Source organism: Malassezia restricta, chromosome I (assembly GCF_003290485.1).
Source record: "Malassezia restricta chromosome I, complete sequence".
Taxonomy (NCBI): domain Eukaryota; kingdom Fungi; phylum Basidiomycota; class Malasseziomycetes; order Malasseziales; family Malasseziaceae; genus Malassezia; species Malassezia restricta.
The window spans coordinates 21,663-34,601 of NC_040193.1; the positions used below are offsets into that span (position 1 = coordinate 21,663).

The 12,939-nt window shown below is 46.9% G+C and overlaps 6 protein-coding genes across 6 annotated transcripts; 2 read left to right on the top strand and 4 right to left on the bottom strand.

Annotated features, from left to right (window-relative positions):
• Positions 1-4: 4 nt before the first annotated feature.
• On the bottom strand, positions 5-7,120 carry MRET_0011 (pre-mRNA-processing factor 8; the record flags this gene model as incomplete). The annotated part of the gene is made up of 1 exon (XM_027626638.1): positions 5-7,120. The coding sequence occupies one exon, from the start codon at positions 7,118-7,120 to the stop codon at positions 5-7; it is 7,116 nt and encodes a 2,371-aa protein (XP_027482910.1).
• Positions 7,121-7,289: 169 nt separating this feature from the next.
• On the bottom strand, positions 7,290-8,564 carry MRET_0012 (DUF410 domain protein; the record flags this gene model as incomplete). Its single annotated transcript, XM_027626639.1, has 4 exons — positions 7,290-7,553; positions 7,585-7,912; positions 7,947-8,148; positions 8,177-8,564. The coding sequence occupies 4 exons, from the start codon at positions 8,562-8,564 to the stop codon at positions 7,290-7,292; spliced, it is 1,182 nt and encodes a 393-aa protein (XP_027482937.1).
• Positions 8,565-8,650: 86 nt separating this feature from the next.
• On the bottom strand, positions 8,651-9,294 carry MRET_0013 (acetyltransferase (GNAT) family; the record flags this gene model as incomplete). The annotated part of the gene is made up of 5 exons (XM_027626640.1): positions 8,651-8,759; positions 8,791-8,966; positions 9,006-9,101; positions 9,143-9,202; positions 9,235-9,294. The coding sequence occupies 5 exons, from the start codon at positions 9,292-9,294 to the stop codon at positions 8,651-8,653; spliced, it is 501 nt and encodes a 166-aa protein (XP_027482908.1).
• Positions 9,295-9,527: 233 nt separating this feature from the next.
• On the bottom strand, positions 9,528-9,827 carry MRET_0014 (small nuclear ribonucleoprotein G; the record flags this gene model as incomplete). Its single annotated transcript, XM_027626641.1, has 2 exons — positions 9,528-9,587; positions 9,627-9,827. The coding sequence occupies 2 exons, from the start codon at positions 9,825-9,827 to the stop codon at positions 9,528-9,530; spliced, it is 261 nt and encodes an 86-aa protein (XP_027482913.1).
• Positions 9,828-10,310: 483 nt separating this feature from the next.
• MRET_0015 (metal homeostatis protein BSD2) lies at positions 10,311-11,663 on the top strand (the record flags this gene model as incomplete). The annotated part of the gene is made up of 2 exons (XM_027626642.1): positions 10,311-10,697; positions 10,725-11,663. 2 exons carry the CDS (start codon positions 10,311-10,313, stop codon positions 11,661-11,663), a joined length of 1,326 nt encoding a protein of 441 aa, XP_027482914.1.
• Positions 11,664-12,323: 660 nt separating this feature from the next.
• Positions 12,324-12,844, top strand: MRET_0016 (uncharacterized protein; the record flags this gene model as incomplete). The annotated part of the gene is made up of 2 exons (XM_027626643.1): positions 12,324-12,723; positions 12,750-12,844. 2 exons carry the CDS (start codon positions 12,324-12,326, stop codon positions 12,842-12,844), a joined length of 495 nt encoding a protein of 164 aa, XP_027482911.1.
• Positions 12,845-12,939: the final 95 nt, after the last annotated feature.

Genomic DNA, 12,939 nt, shown 5'->3' on the forward strand with positions numbered 1-12,939 from the left:
TCTATTAATGTAACGCATCTTGCCAGTCCGCCGTATTCTCATCGTCGGCTAGTGCACCTGCGAAGGACAAGAAGCTCTGAGGTCGGTGAATCTCATCCCAGAATGCAGCGGGACGAGCCAATTGGAGCGTATAATGGAAGTGCGGTGTCCACTGAGCCGACAGCGACAGCCCATAGTTCCAGGCACCATCCGTAGGGGCTAATGTGGTACCGAGAATACGGTCAGTCAGGAGAAGCTGTGCCCTGTCAACCATACTGGTATTGAAGCCTGTCGCCGGTCCAAGCGCATCCGCCGCGGACGCCTTGCGGCCCCATTCGAAGCCAGCAACACTCAAAGTATGTGCCGATAAGCTTACCGAACCTGGCGTAAAGGCACACGTAATGCACACGCTATTCGCACCCCATTCCGGATGTGCCGCCATCATGTGCGCATGCGTGGCCACATCCGTCGGCGCCAAATGCGGAAGATCTTGTGCTTGCGTCTTGATCCAGCCCAGAGGCTCAAGATCCTTAAGCATATGCTCATGCGTCGGCAGCTGCTCGGGTAACTCGACACCGGTGTTGCTGCCGCGCTGAGGCACCCAGACAATCAGCCTGATTTCTTTCACACCTGGCATATCGGGAGGCGAGGCACCATATAGGTAACCTGCGACCTGAGATCGGAGGTCTGCAGTGATAATGAACGTCTTGAGGATATTCTTAGGAATCACGTAGGTGAGTGCACCCGCATCCTCACGCACATCGTCATTCGATACATACAAGTGCTGACAGCGTAATGGAAGGTTTGTGGCACTCAGCGCACGCACACGCCAGTCACTCTTCGAGCTAAACACTTGGTTTTCGTATTGCGAAGTAGTGATCGTCTGAAGCTCGTCGCCATGTACATTAACGGTACGCGTTTGCGTAGCCGTGACTTGCTGCTGCGGCTGATTCTGGTCAATCTCGGCCATCTGCTGGCGCTGTTGTGAAGGCGATGAGATCTCCATACCAAGGATGATATCTCGAATTTCACTTGACGTCAAGCTTGCAACAGCCACCTGGTTTCGACGACCATAGTCTTGCAAAATCAAGTCACGTAAGGCAATTTCGACTTTGATCCATTCTTCGTCCGAGAATGTCGGCCAGATATGATGTGGCTGAGTCACCGTGTTGATATTAGGCCTCAGAATGATCTTGGTCTTCTCCGAATTAACATGCAAAGCACGCAAGAGCAAAATGCATCGTGAGAACGCCGTATAAGGCGAAATGCTCTTGAGCCAATCATCATAGAGAGAGTACAATACCATTTGAGGCTGGGTTGCACGAAGAATCAGGTCGCCAATCTTCTCCAGCTTCATACATGCCTGGAATGGTAGTTGTAGTTGAGATCCCTTTATCACAATATTCGGGAAGTCCAGCAAATGAACTTCCAGTGGATCAAGCATACCTTTCCGCGTTACAATCACCTGTTTAGGCTGTTCCTCTACCGGCAAGGAACGCACCAAAGCTGCCACTTCTTCAGCCGTCTTCCACTTGGCCAATTGTCCGAGTCGCTTCTGGCCTGCCCACACCGACGTGTGGATCACCTTGAGGAACAGTTGTCCCGTGCGCGGATTCAAAATGAAGATGGCACCGTTGATTGGCTTAGTCACTAAATTGCCTTCGAATGTTCGATGGATAGTCACGCGATACACGTTAGTATCGTCGATCATCCAAATCACCTGGTTGCTGAACAGCTCCGCATAGTTTCCGGAGTTGAGATATGGCTCTGTTGGCTCAGAGCTGTACAATTGTAGACCCTTGCGAATACGTTCGCGAAGCACATAAAGGGCAGGGTTCGCTTTCATGATTTTCGCCATGGCCTGCTGCAGTAGGGGCTTGGATCCAGGGATGTAGGAACCATAGGCAGAATGCATATTATAGGCCAGATCAATACCAATCAGGACACCACTTGGCGACGGGTAGATAGAAGTGTTGTCTGTGGTATAGTCCAAGTATTTAGCACGGCAGTATCGTTCGATATCGTGCGAATCAAAGTCGCCCCACCGCAGTTGCACATCAATCCACCATTTGGATCCACTCGCTCCACCCACGACTTCACGCGAATCAGTGAGCAAAGAAGGGTTTGACATGGGCCATTTGTAACTGGCAAACAAGACAATATCGGCGCAAGAAGCATTCATACGGTACGACTTTCGCGGATGAATAGTTTCTTTCTGGACAGTCTCAATTTGAAGAGCTTCAAGTTCTTGATCAAACACCTGACACAAATCCATGACAATACTCTCGTGGATTTTTTGCCACAAGTGCGCTCGGAAAAGTTGAATCAGAGAAATCTTCAATGTGGGGATCTTACCATGCATGAAAATACCGGTAAGATCAAGCTGCACCTGGAAACCAACGTACACATTGGCACGGTTGATGGTGGGACTCCACCACAAAGTAAAGCGACGGTTGGGAATTTGGGAAAGACCCGAACGCTGAGCATTCGTAAGCTTCTTGTGTTTCATCTGATCTTCGAAACCAGATGCCTTCTCCCAGAACAATCCTTCCCATGTCGGGAAGTTACAGCCCTTGAACAATGTGTGCTCAAGACAGCCTTCCACACCACCGAGAGCAGCAATAATATCTGTGCGGTATTGATTCAACTGCCACAACTTGCCATCATGTCGCTGTGAGGTCCACCAGAACGGATTGTACTTAAGCAACTGATACTGCTTGAACTCGTTCCGCAGGCGCCACATCTTATCGTACGACAAAATAGTGCGGTCCTTCTGGAATAGTGTATTAATACGCGGAATACCACGATCCCAAGAATCTTCCAAATCCTCAAGAGTGAGGCGACGATTCTGCGCATTGGCTTCTCGGCGCTTGTGTGCATATTCTGACCAAACACGTGAACTGTCCAGAAACTCTGATTCCCAACTCTGAATATAACGGTACAAGTTGGGAATCAGCTGGTCTTCATCATGGCTCATTCCTGAACGGAAATGAGAGATGCCTGTCTCGGTCTGCTTGGACCAGCGCAAATCCGATTGGGGTATGAGAACATGGCCCATGGATAGCATACCAAGACCACCTAGCTCTTTCGGACTGTAAAACACAACCGGTGGAAAACGTGATGGCATTTTACTGTTTAAACCAATCTTGACCCGAGTCTGAACCTTGTTTTCGCATTTAACCAAGAGGTCCAGTAATTCATTCGTGTGAATCACAGCCTCTCGATAGTACGTCATCAGACCAATCAAAGTCGTGTTCCACTTGTTCACAATCTTGGCGAAGGGAGCCGAACCAGCGGCCATAAGAATTTGACGAACGCGGTTGTGGAAGCTAGCGATGGACTCGTCTGATACACGCAAGTAGGCCTGAGCACTACGCTCACCCGTCTCGGCATTCACAAGCGACCAAACGCCATCACGCTGGTCGCTCATATCACCCTGACGGATCTTAGGCAGGATACGCACCTCAAATCCTTGCATCGAGAAGAGTAGGTTGGGATTGTCCTTGCTGTAAACACTTACGAATGTGTCATCCCACTCGATCGTTGTTAAGCTGCGAGGAAGCGAATTTTTGACGGTCCAAAATACGGCACGTCCGAGATTCACATCATGCTTGTTTAGTCGCATACGGCAATCGCGCGGCCAGCACTTTTTGTTGTTGTAGCCAATCAAGTTGCTGTTGTTAGGATCAGGATTGGCACTGAGGTATCGTTGAATTAAATCCCGAGCCTGATCTGCCGTAAAGCGATACAAAATATGCACACGGTCGACGTATCGCATATACATACGCACGGGGTGTCGCGTCTCAGTATTCTTGTTTTCGAATTGAAGGAAGCCATTCGGCATCTTTGGTGAACCGGCGAGATCACTTGCACGCCGGAGACCAAGAATCAACAAATCAAGGATCAAGCCATAGTATTGAAACACGAAGCCCGAGAATTGCAAACCACGGATTAGACCGTACGAATTCACGTGTGCCATATCCTTCCAGACAATCGATACGTTATTTTTTGCCGTGATGTAGTCAGCCAGGTTGTGATCCATGATCAAACGCAGCAGGCGATTCAGCAACGTTATATCAACCTTGTCAAATACTTTAGACAGCGTCGTCTCCATAAGCACATTACATTCACCATGCGAAGTGTCCCACACATTTTGCAGATTATTGATACCATTAGACCATTTGTACACCAGTAGCGGAGGCGGCTCTTGATCACTTGGCTTGATCCATGCCGGGAACAAGGCACGCTTATCCGCTTCATATGCCAAATATTGATCAAGGTAGGCATCTGTGATCTTTTCAATTGGCTCAATGTCGTATGTTGGCACCAACTTGGCGAACGTGTCGAAAAACTCCAAACCCACTTCCTTGAAGGCGCGCTGTGTCAGCATGAGTCGCTTGATGCGTGCCAAAGTCTCGTGAGGATTGTCAAATGCTTGTTCGATCAAAGCTAATTCTTCACGCTGCGTTTGGTTTAGACGCCCTTGAACACTGTACGCTTCCTTAAGTTTCTCGAGCGCCAAGACCAAAAGCTTTGTATCATGCTTAAAGTTCAGTGAAGGGAAAGGTATGGGCTGGAATCGCCGACTTTCGAGCCAGTGCACAGTAGACGTATAAATCGCCACAGCCGATTCAGACGTGATATATGGACCATCCTTCAGGTACGCGTTTTGCCGTTCTTGCTCAGCTTTGAGGTATAGACGTGTCAGACGGCCCAAGTTCTTGCGGCTTACCGTCTTGTCAACCGTCGCGCCTCGACGGATCCGCTCTCGGTTGTAATGAGCCACAGAGGTCCACCAATCTGCCTTAGACTTCACATACCGCAAAATGACATTCTCGATCGCAGTAGGCATACCAGGAACCTTCCATGGTACATTTGCTTTCCAACAACGCCAGGCCTCAGTTAAATGCTGGAGAATCGTCTTACTCTTGTTCTGCTTAATACCTTCAGGCATCATATCAAGCAGATCATGCATCACGGCAGCACGGAGCTCAAGGTCAAAGTGCGATTCAACACGTTGCTTCGTAACAGACTTGCCCCCTGTGCGTCCATTACGACCCTCAAATTGACGAGCTAGCAAGTTTCCTAGCCACCGCTCAAGAAGCGGCGTCACACCCCGCATAAAGAAAATCCATACACGCCATGAAGGACCCCAGAAACCAACGCCTGGACCCTTACCAACAGGTCCCGAATTGAACCGGTAGTAAATAACGTGCTTAAGATCTTTACATGCTCTGATTTGATGCATCACCTTGTATTTATAGCGGTAAATGCCCGTCAGTTGACCAACATGGTTCAGCAAGTATTGTAGACCATCAGCCAGTTGGTATGCATCACAGTTTCCAAGTCGATATTGCACATGCGCATCAACAATTAATTTGGTCATCCGTGCCATCTCACGAACAAGATGAAATGCATTACCAAAACGTGATTTTTTACGTTCTTTGGTTGTCAAAGTTTTTACAGGCTTCAAATTCATATTGTAATCCAAATGCAAATACGTCAGAGCTTTGCGGTGGATTAATAAATTCAACATGTTGAAGCTTTGTCGGACGACCTGGAGGCCTGCTTCTAACCAATCTAGGCGTGTCGTCTGGAAGAACTTGGTCGACTTCAGCTGGCGGAATAAATATTTTTTCGATTGGGCCTTGTAGGGACGAGCATGGAGCGTATTGTGTACATATTTCTTGAGCAGCTTTTGATAACTTACGCGCACTTTGACAGGTTGACCAGGAGGACAATGTTCAAGATACCATGCTTTAATCAGCGGTACATCGACGGTTCGGCGAGTCATGCCACTGCGTCTGTTATACGGAGGACCCGCCCACCAAAGAGAAATTGCATCAGATGTGAGTTCATTTTCAAGAGGTAGATCGTTGAAAAAAGGTTCGATTTCATTCGGCAACGTGAAGGCCATTTCATCGGGAAGTTCATCATCCCCTTGAATACCTTCACCGAACACTGTATCCTCATGTGACAAGACTGGCTCACCATTATTGTAATGCGATCTGAAAAGATCCAGGTTTACCAGGACCCGACTAGGTATTGGGTTAATGGCGGGATCAAAGTAAAAAGCCGGAAGGTCTGGGTCGTCTGTCTGCACATAGACATTTTTTGGTTCGTGGTAAGTGCCCAAATAAACAGAACGCGGACGACTGTTATAAAGATGCGGGAATGCCACTTTGTATTCCGTACGTATCGGCTGTCGGATGATGACCTTGCTTATATCATTGAACTCGTTCCAGTCATCATCATAGTCATCCATGTCTTTGTACAAGGGCTCAAACTTTGGACCACCAGGAATGGCAACATTGAGCGATTTGGCCGTGTAGAACGATTTTAGGTCGAAGAGATAAAAGTAGTTCTTGTCACCCATGGTAAAATCACTTTGCAATGTTCGACCGAGTCGATATAATGCCGCCATTTTGGGTAAGTCGAGTGTCCAGAAGCGATATGAGGGACCATTGACATGGTTCGCATCTTTTACAAGTGGCTTGTGATCATAAAACCAATCAATTATAGCTGCGTCCTCTTCCTCGTCCAGTTCCAGCTGGATGGCTTCCAGGGGCTCAACATCCAGTATATTATCACTGTAATCGATAGGCGGCTCTTCATCGTCAAAAGGAGGAAATCGCATACGCTTAAAATGACGACGATCACGTTTTTCGCGACGCATAGCCAGCCACATCGTAGCCCATTGAGCATGATATATGGGCTCGATAACCCTAGGTACCTCATTAACAAAGGTGATGGCACCAGTAATGTGGTACAAGACGGGCACCTCACGCACTTGTTCCCATGGCATAGGTATATTTTCCAGCAGTTTCAACATGGCATGTGGGACATATTTAAGTGCGCCCAAATGTACACGCTTTTCAGCGCGGTATTTGCGGTTGCTCATGTCACCATGATCCTTCACAATTTTGCGAACGTGCTCAGGTGGAAGCTCTTGTTTACCCGTATCAACGAATGCTGTCTTGCCTCTTCTTTCTCCATACTTGCGACTTTGAGTTTGCTTCCATTTACGCGCTTTGACAGCTAACTCTGCTGGGCTCATGGGTCTGGGTTCGGCGACGGGAGTCGCCCCAGTAGAGGTGGGGCCAGGTATACCCATGAAACCTGGCGGTGGTTTTGCAGCCATATTGTGTTGGAGATTTTTATAACCAACCGAATATATTCAACCAGACACTCTAGACGTAGGAGCTCGCCTGTTTGCCACTTGCGCCAAAGTGCGTTGGTTGGGGCTAGTGAGATAAAAATACAAAAAGACGCGCCCGAAGACCACAACAATGATGTGCTGACTAAACTACTTAATCCATCTCTTCATCAACCAGCTGGTCAGCCTCGGAGACAGCTGGAGCGGTAGAAGAGGTTGTTGATTGTTTATCAGACGCCGCCTTGAGTTTTGGAGCAGCTGGGCGTGGAAGCTGCTTGATTTTTATTTGCGCATTGGCAGATGCGCCCTGAGGCTCCGATTGGACACCCATCATTTTCGAGACCATGGACGAGAGCATATCAGTCTGCTTACGAGCCGGATGGAGATCAATGTATTTGGATGAAACTTCTGAAAGAAGCTGTTGAGAGTCAGTGTAATAAATAACGTACATCAACAAGAGACTCCATACCGGTTAGTCCACCGTCCTGAACAAACTGTCGCAGAAGCGATTGCCATGCAGCCTTCATCTCGTTTGAGACGGGAGCTTTCGTGCTTTGAATGTCGCAAACAAGCGCCACGGCGTTTTGTGAAAAGTTCAGAGGCGGGCTTGCTGTCATGTAAATAGCCGTGGTGAAATTAGACACACTAGAAGGCGACTTGTATTCGCGCGGGTTAGGCTTGACAGGCAAAAGTAAAGATGGGTGACGTTCTGTAGCAGATTTAACGTAGGCTTGAATGAATGCCAGAGCACTTTGGGGCTTCTCCACGAGCATAAGACTGGTAGACGTAAGCATGATATTCAACAACGTACGGAATCCAGCCGCGAAGAGCAAATGTTCCAGAAAGAACACGCTCCACCGAATCAGTAGGCGGCTCATTGTCATTTGATTCAGCTAATGCTTTAGAGTATGCAGCATTCCAGTCCAGGAGCATATTGGCAAGGTCTGAAGCGTATTCTTCATCGTATCCCGCAGCCCCGATCAAATGCTTCTCTGCCTCGAACCATTGATTGTCTATTGTTAACCAGAATGGCAGACGTACCTTGTGTGAGCAGCTTGGACAATAGTGCATTAAGTTGAGGATCGCCCAATGAGTTGCCCGTAGCTTTGACGGCCCACTTGCTAGCAGCTGCGATGGACTTGCGGCGCCATGTGGGTGAGGTTGTTCTAGAGAGAATAGATATGATTCGTTTACGATTTTCATCATCCATCTTGACGTCGGCTTGTGTGTAAACATCGAGAAGATATTCTGTAATGTCGCAAGCACTTCCTTCCTCCTTCATGTCTAAAAGTCTCTGTGCACCATCTTCGAGTACGTGAATGGCCTTGTCGAACATCTTTTTACGCAGAAGACGCACAGTTGTCGTGCGCAACTTCATTTGAAGCTCATAGGCACCATTCCCGCCAGGCAACTCCTCCGCTGAGTTCATGTCTAGCTTAGTATCGTATAGTGATGCCAACTTGCCGCCAGACTCGATTCCATCGCTGGGCTCGCGTGCTATGTGATTCGGCCGATCTACACGAGGCAGGCCAAGCGCTCGATGCCTGCACGGTCCAGGCGCATTGTGCGCCACTCGTCCATCATGATGGCGCCAAGTGTGTTTTTATAGAAACCGATAGACGGACTAAAAATGTGAGCACCATCAATCAACATACCTATTCCAAGTCAAGACGCTCCATTCGACACGCAAGCATTCCTTTTCTTTCGCAATTTCACCTAGACGCTTGAATAGATGTTTTCCAACTCCCTTGTTCCTGTACTCTGGCATGACATATAAATCTTCCAGATACAGTGTCGGACGAGATGTCCATGTCGAGTAAGCGTAATAGTACTAAGAATTGTAAGTGGTTCAAGCGCAGGAGTTACATACCAGCGAAAAACCTATAGGTTTCTTACAATGATCATCTTTTTCAACCTCGGCGATGACCACGTACGCATACGGATTTTCGAATAAAGTATTTGTTAGCTAGACAGAGAACGTGTGTAAGCTTCATTGCTGGAACATACAGATTCCTCAGTGGCTTGGACCTGATCCAATGCTTTTTCATAGATCGCCAGCTGCTTAATCTAGTTTTCCAGTAAGATAGACTTTCACGCACAAATTCAAGGATCGTAGGGACATCTTCGCGCGTAGCGTTACGGATGTGCGGCACGGCCATGGCTGTAGTATCTCGGTACAATCGCTTTCCTACCCTCCCAAGGGCGCCGCCCGTGGCAAAAAGCTTATCTAATGGAAGAAGTGGCCATGTCACTGTATGCAAAGGTACACTACATAGCAGCTCCGCATGTATCGATCGTCCTTATGTTGTTCAAGAATTAATGGGTATCATCCCTTACAGCAAGACATTCAGGGCCGTTGGACATATGCGACAGGGCAGCATGCTACGTTCAATTATCTCGTGTTGATCGATTCAAGGCCCTCTAAGCTGTTGACACTGTTTCCTCGGATGACCTAACAAAAGTTAGTCTTTATTTAAATAGTTAAACATACCACTGTACCGCAGCGTGCACCATCAACCCAAAGGTGTTGGTTGTTTTCCGCCTGAACTTGCTCCACGGCTTCATCCACCACAATGTTCAGAAATAGATCATATCCACGCAAGTTGCCTTTGATTTTGCGTCCTCCTTGTATGTTAATGAGTACATTTTTGTCAAGAAAGCGCTTAAGTTCGGGCTGAGAAACTTTGGACATGAGAATAAGCGCGAAAAATGGTGGATGCGCGGAATCGTCAACGAGGACAAAATCTCGTCTTATATTCAGAATCCCACCCTCCACATACCATGATGCGCCCGACCACGATCACTTTCATTGCTTCTGACTGCGTGGGCGCTTCTCAATATGAGGATAACGTACTACCTGATAGCTGCAAACGCATGCTATGTCATTAGGGTCTCGTGCAATAGTTCCAATCTCTACGCAGCAATGTGAATGATGTCCACGGTTTAAATCTCGATTTCTTTCGATCAAACGACTTGTGTCATGCTTTCTCTCTATGAGATGATGCGAATGTAGGCCTCCTAATATATTATCAAATAGAGCTCAGGACGATAAGTGTAGGCATTTCCTGCCTATACTGACGGGCACTATTCATAAGCCACGTGTCACGTGAAGTGGTCCCTTGTCGGAGACCCATGCCAGCGTTAGTTACACTTGATTTAGCAGTGACTGGACAACATGAGCGACAGCTCAAACAGTCAGACATTATCGCCTATACAAATACAGGCAGATACTAATTCTAATCAGAACACATCGCATGTCGTGTTTGACCACGATGATCTAGAGGGAGGATATGACCATAATGACCGTGTTCCTTATCGTGGTGCGGCTTCTGTACTAGATCGCGTACGTTACATATTGGGGCGATTTGGAAAATTAACTGGTATGCGGATACCAGGCACAGCGTATGCTTCATTAAGCTCAGGGGGAAGGGAGGCTTCGTCAGGATCCCGCAGAATGGGCGGTGGTATCCACCAAGATGGTGTTTTCTCAAACTTGAACGCCAAACCAGAGACTATGCGTTCATCAGTAGATCCTCATGACCGTGGAGATGATGATGATATCGTACGTGTATTTTGATACTTACTGAAGGCTGATGATACGCTTCCACCGACATATGAAGTGGCAGCTGCCGATACAGCACCTTCGTATTGGGAAAGCAATGTGTTCGGGGGGAGTGCTTTGGTTGACTCTGAAGGCATATGGTCAGAAAACAGTACCCATGTGGGTGAAATTCCAGATATGATACAGGACGGAATGATGGTTGGAACTATCTTTGCATTTTGCTGGAACTTGTTTGTGAGTGCCTCGTTCCAATTTATCGGATTCATTCTCACGTTCCTTCTTCACTCGACGCACGCAGCAAAATTTGGAAGTCGTGTTGGTCTTGGAGCTTCTTTCGTACAGTATGGATTGGACATGCGCTTGACCTTGGATGCCAGTCTATCCCGTGCTTCGCAAGACGATGAAGATGACGAGATCGTGTCTATGCCATCTGCTGGAGCCGTTCAGCGTTCAAGAATTGGATGTGACCTTCTGATTGCTTTTGGTGTATTTATTTGTGTCGAGGCTTGTATAAAGTACATGCTACTATATCGTAAAAGCGCAAGGATTGTTGCTGAAGCGCGCAGACAAGAGCAACAAACACTCACTATACCAGATCCTGAAAATTCATCGCCTTCAGAGGTCAGAGGATCTTATGCCACTCGCTTTGTAAACTGGATACGTACTGGCCCAGTAACCATGGTTTCTAATACATTGCAAAACATTCAAAATGCTGTTTCTCACGACCTTAGCATTTTTATGGGCGAACCAATGGCACACACAGCCGAGGACTACATAATTCGACCTGGTTATGGATTTGCTCAGGATCCTGTTATTTTCTCGATTCATCATGGTAATACGCACTCCAATATGGATGACGAAACTGTTGCACATTCTTTGGGTCTCACCAATCCATTCTCTGGCCGGGTACATGATTTTGATGAAGAAGAAATCGGTCATGAATTGAGAGCTGTGCGTTTTATGTGATCTCGAGATACCCGTTTTTGCTACAATTTCCGCTTCATACCATACCCTAGATTCATATTGTACAGCTAGCTTTATTGCAATGCATTGATGATTAAATACATGACTATCCCAGTGAACATTTCATTGATTTATATTAGGAAATAGATGTAAACTCGGGGTAATCTTCGATATGCTGCAATCGCAAAAGCTATGGCAAAAATAAGCTCATTTGATCTTCCGTCTGGTACAATTGTTGAGGCTGAAGCCCTCTCCGCGTTATATTTCGATCAAGTCATTTTAGTGTGTGCTCGCAAAAAAAGATTCTAGAAAATGAAAGCTCAAGACGCATGCACTTTTCAACATGTATCGAGCCATGTTCTGCCTTCGGTTTTGCTTGAGCATATTTGACGCAAGGGCGAAGCATTCGTAGGCACAACATGTCCAGGAAGATTCTCAGTTAAATCGTTGGATTCTAGGATTAGCAGCACCCGCCCGGTTCTTTTATAAGACCATAAATTTGGGGATAGCATGCAAGTTATGGCCAAATCTACGAAGACATTGCGTACTTTGCTGGTGACGGAGCCGAAATAGTCAGGTGTAAGGATGATTACTCTCCGAAAAAATCGGCCGAAATTTCGTATAGATGACGTTGGATTGGCACCGCCCCTGCTCGCAAAGCTAATGTCCCACACTCCTGGCAGCTCTAAACGGTTGATTCAAACCCTACCATCACTTCCTCAACGTCCCTCATTACCCCTCCCTCCTGAAGATAAACATGCTAAACATTTCACCTGGGAATACATGAAAGATGTATTTGAAGCGTTCTCAAAGCGTGAACGTGCAATGGAGATGCGTATCGATGCTTTGTGTTTCGAAGCTGAAAAAAGCTTGAATGAACTCGAACACAACGAAAATTTGTCCAAATCTTCCATGAATGGCACGAATCCTTTACTTGGAATTCGTCTTCTACAACAGGTCGACTTGCTTGACAAAGAAAATCAAGATCTCACCAAAAGAATCAATGAGCTTATGCTCGCATCATCAGATCAGCATATCCAGGAACTAAAGCGTGAAATTGAAGGTGCGTGACCCAAATTTTGACACCAGACTCCCACAAACTCATTTTAGCGCTTGATACCGCACTCACTGATACAGAAAATCATTCCAAATCGTTAGAAGTACGAAAATCAAGTCCAATGTAATGATTCATAGTTAAGCTTGCACCTTTTTGTACTCTCACACGGCTTCCATTTTAACATTCGTGCCGTGAATTTCTCTTGTGTCCATGCATGTTTGG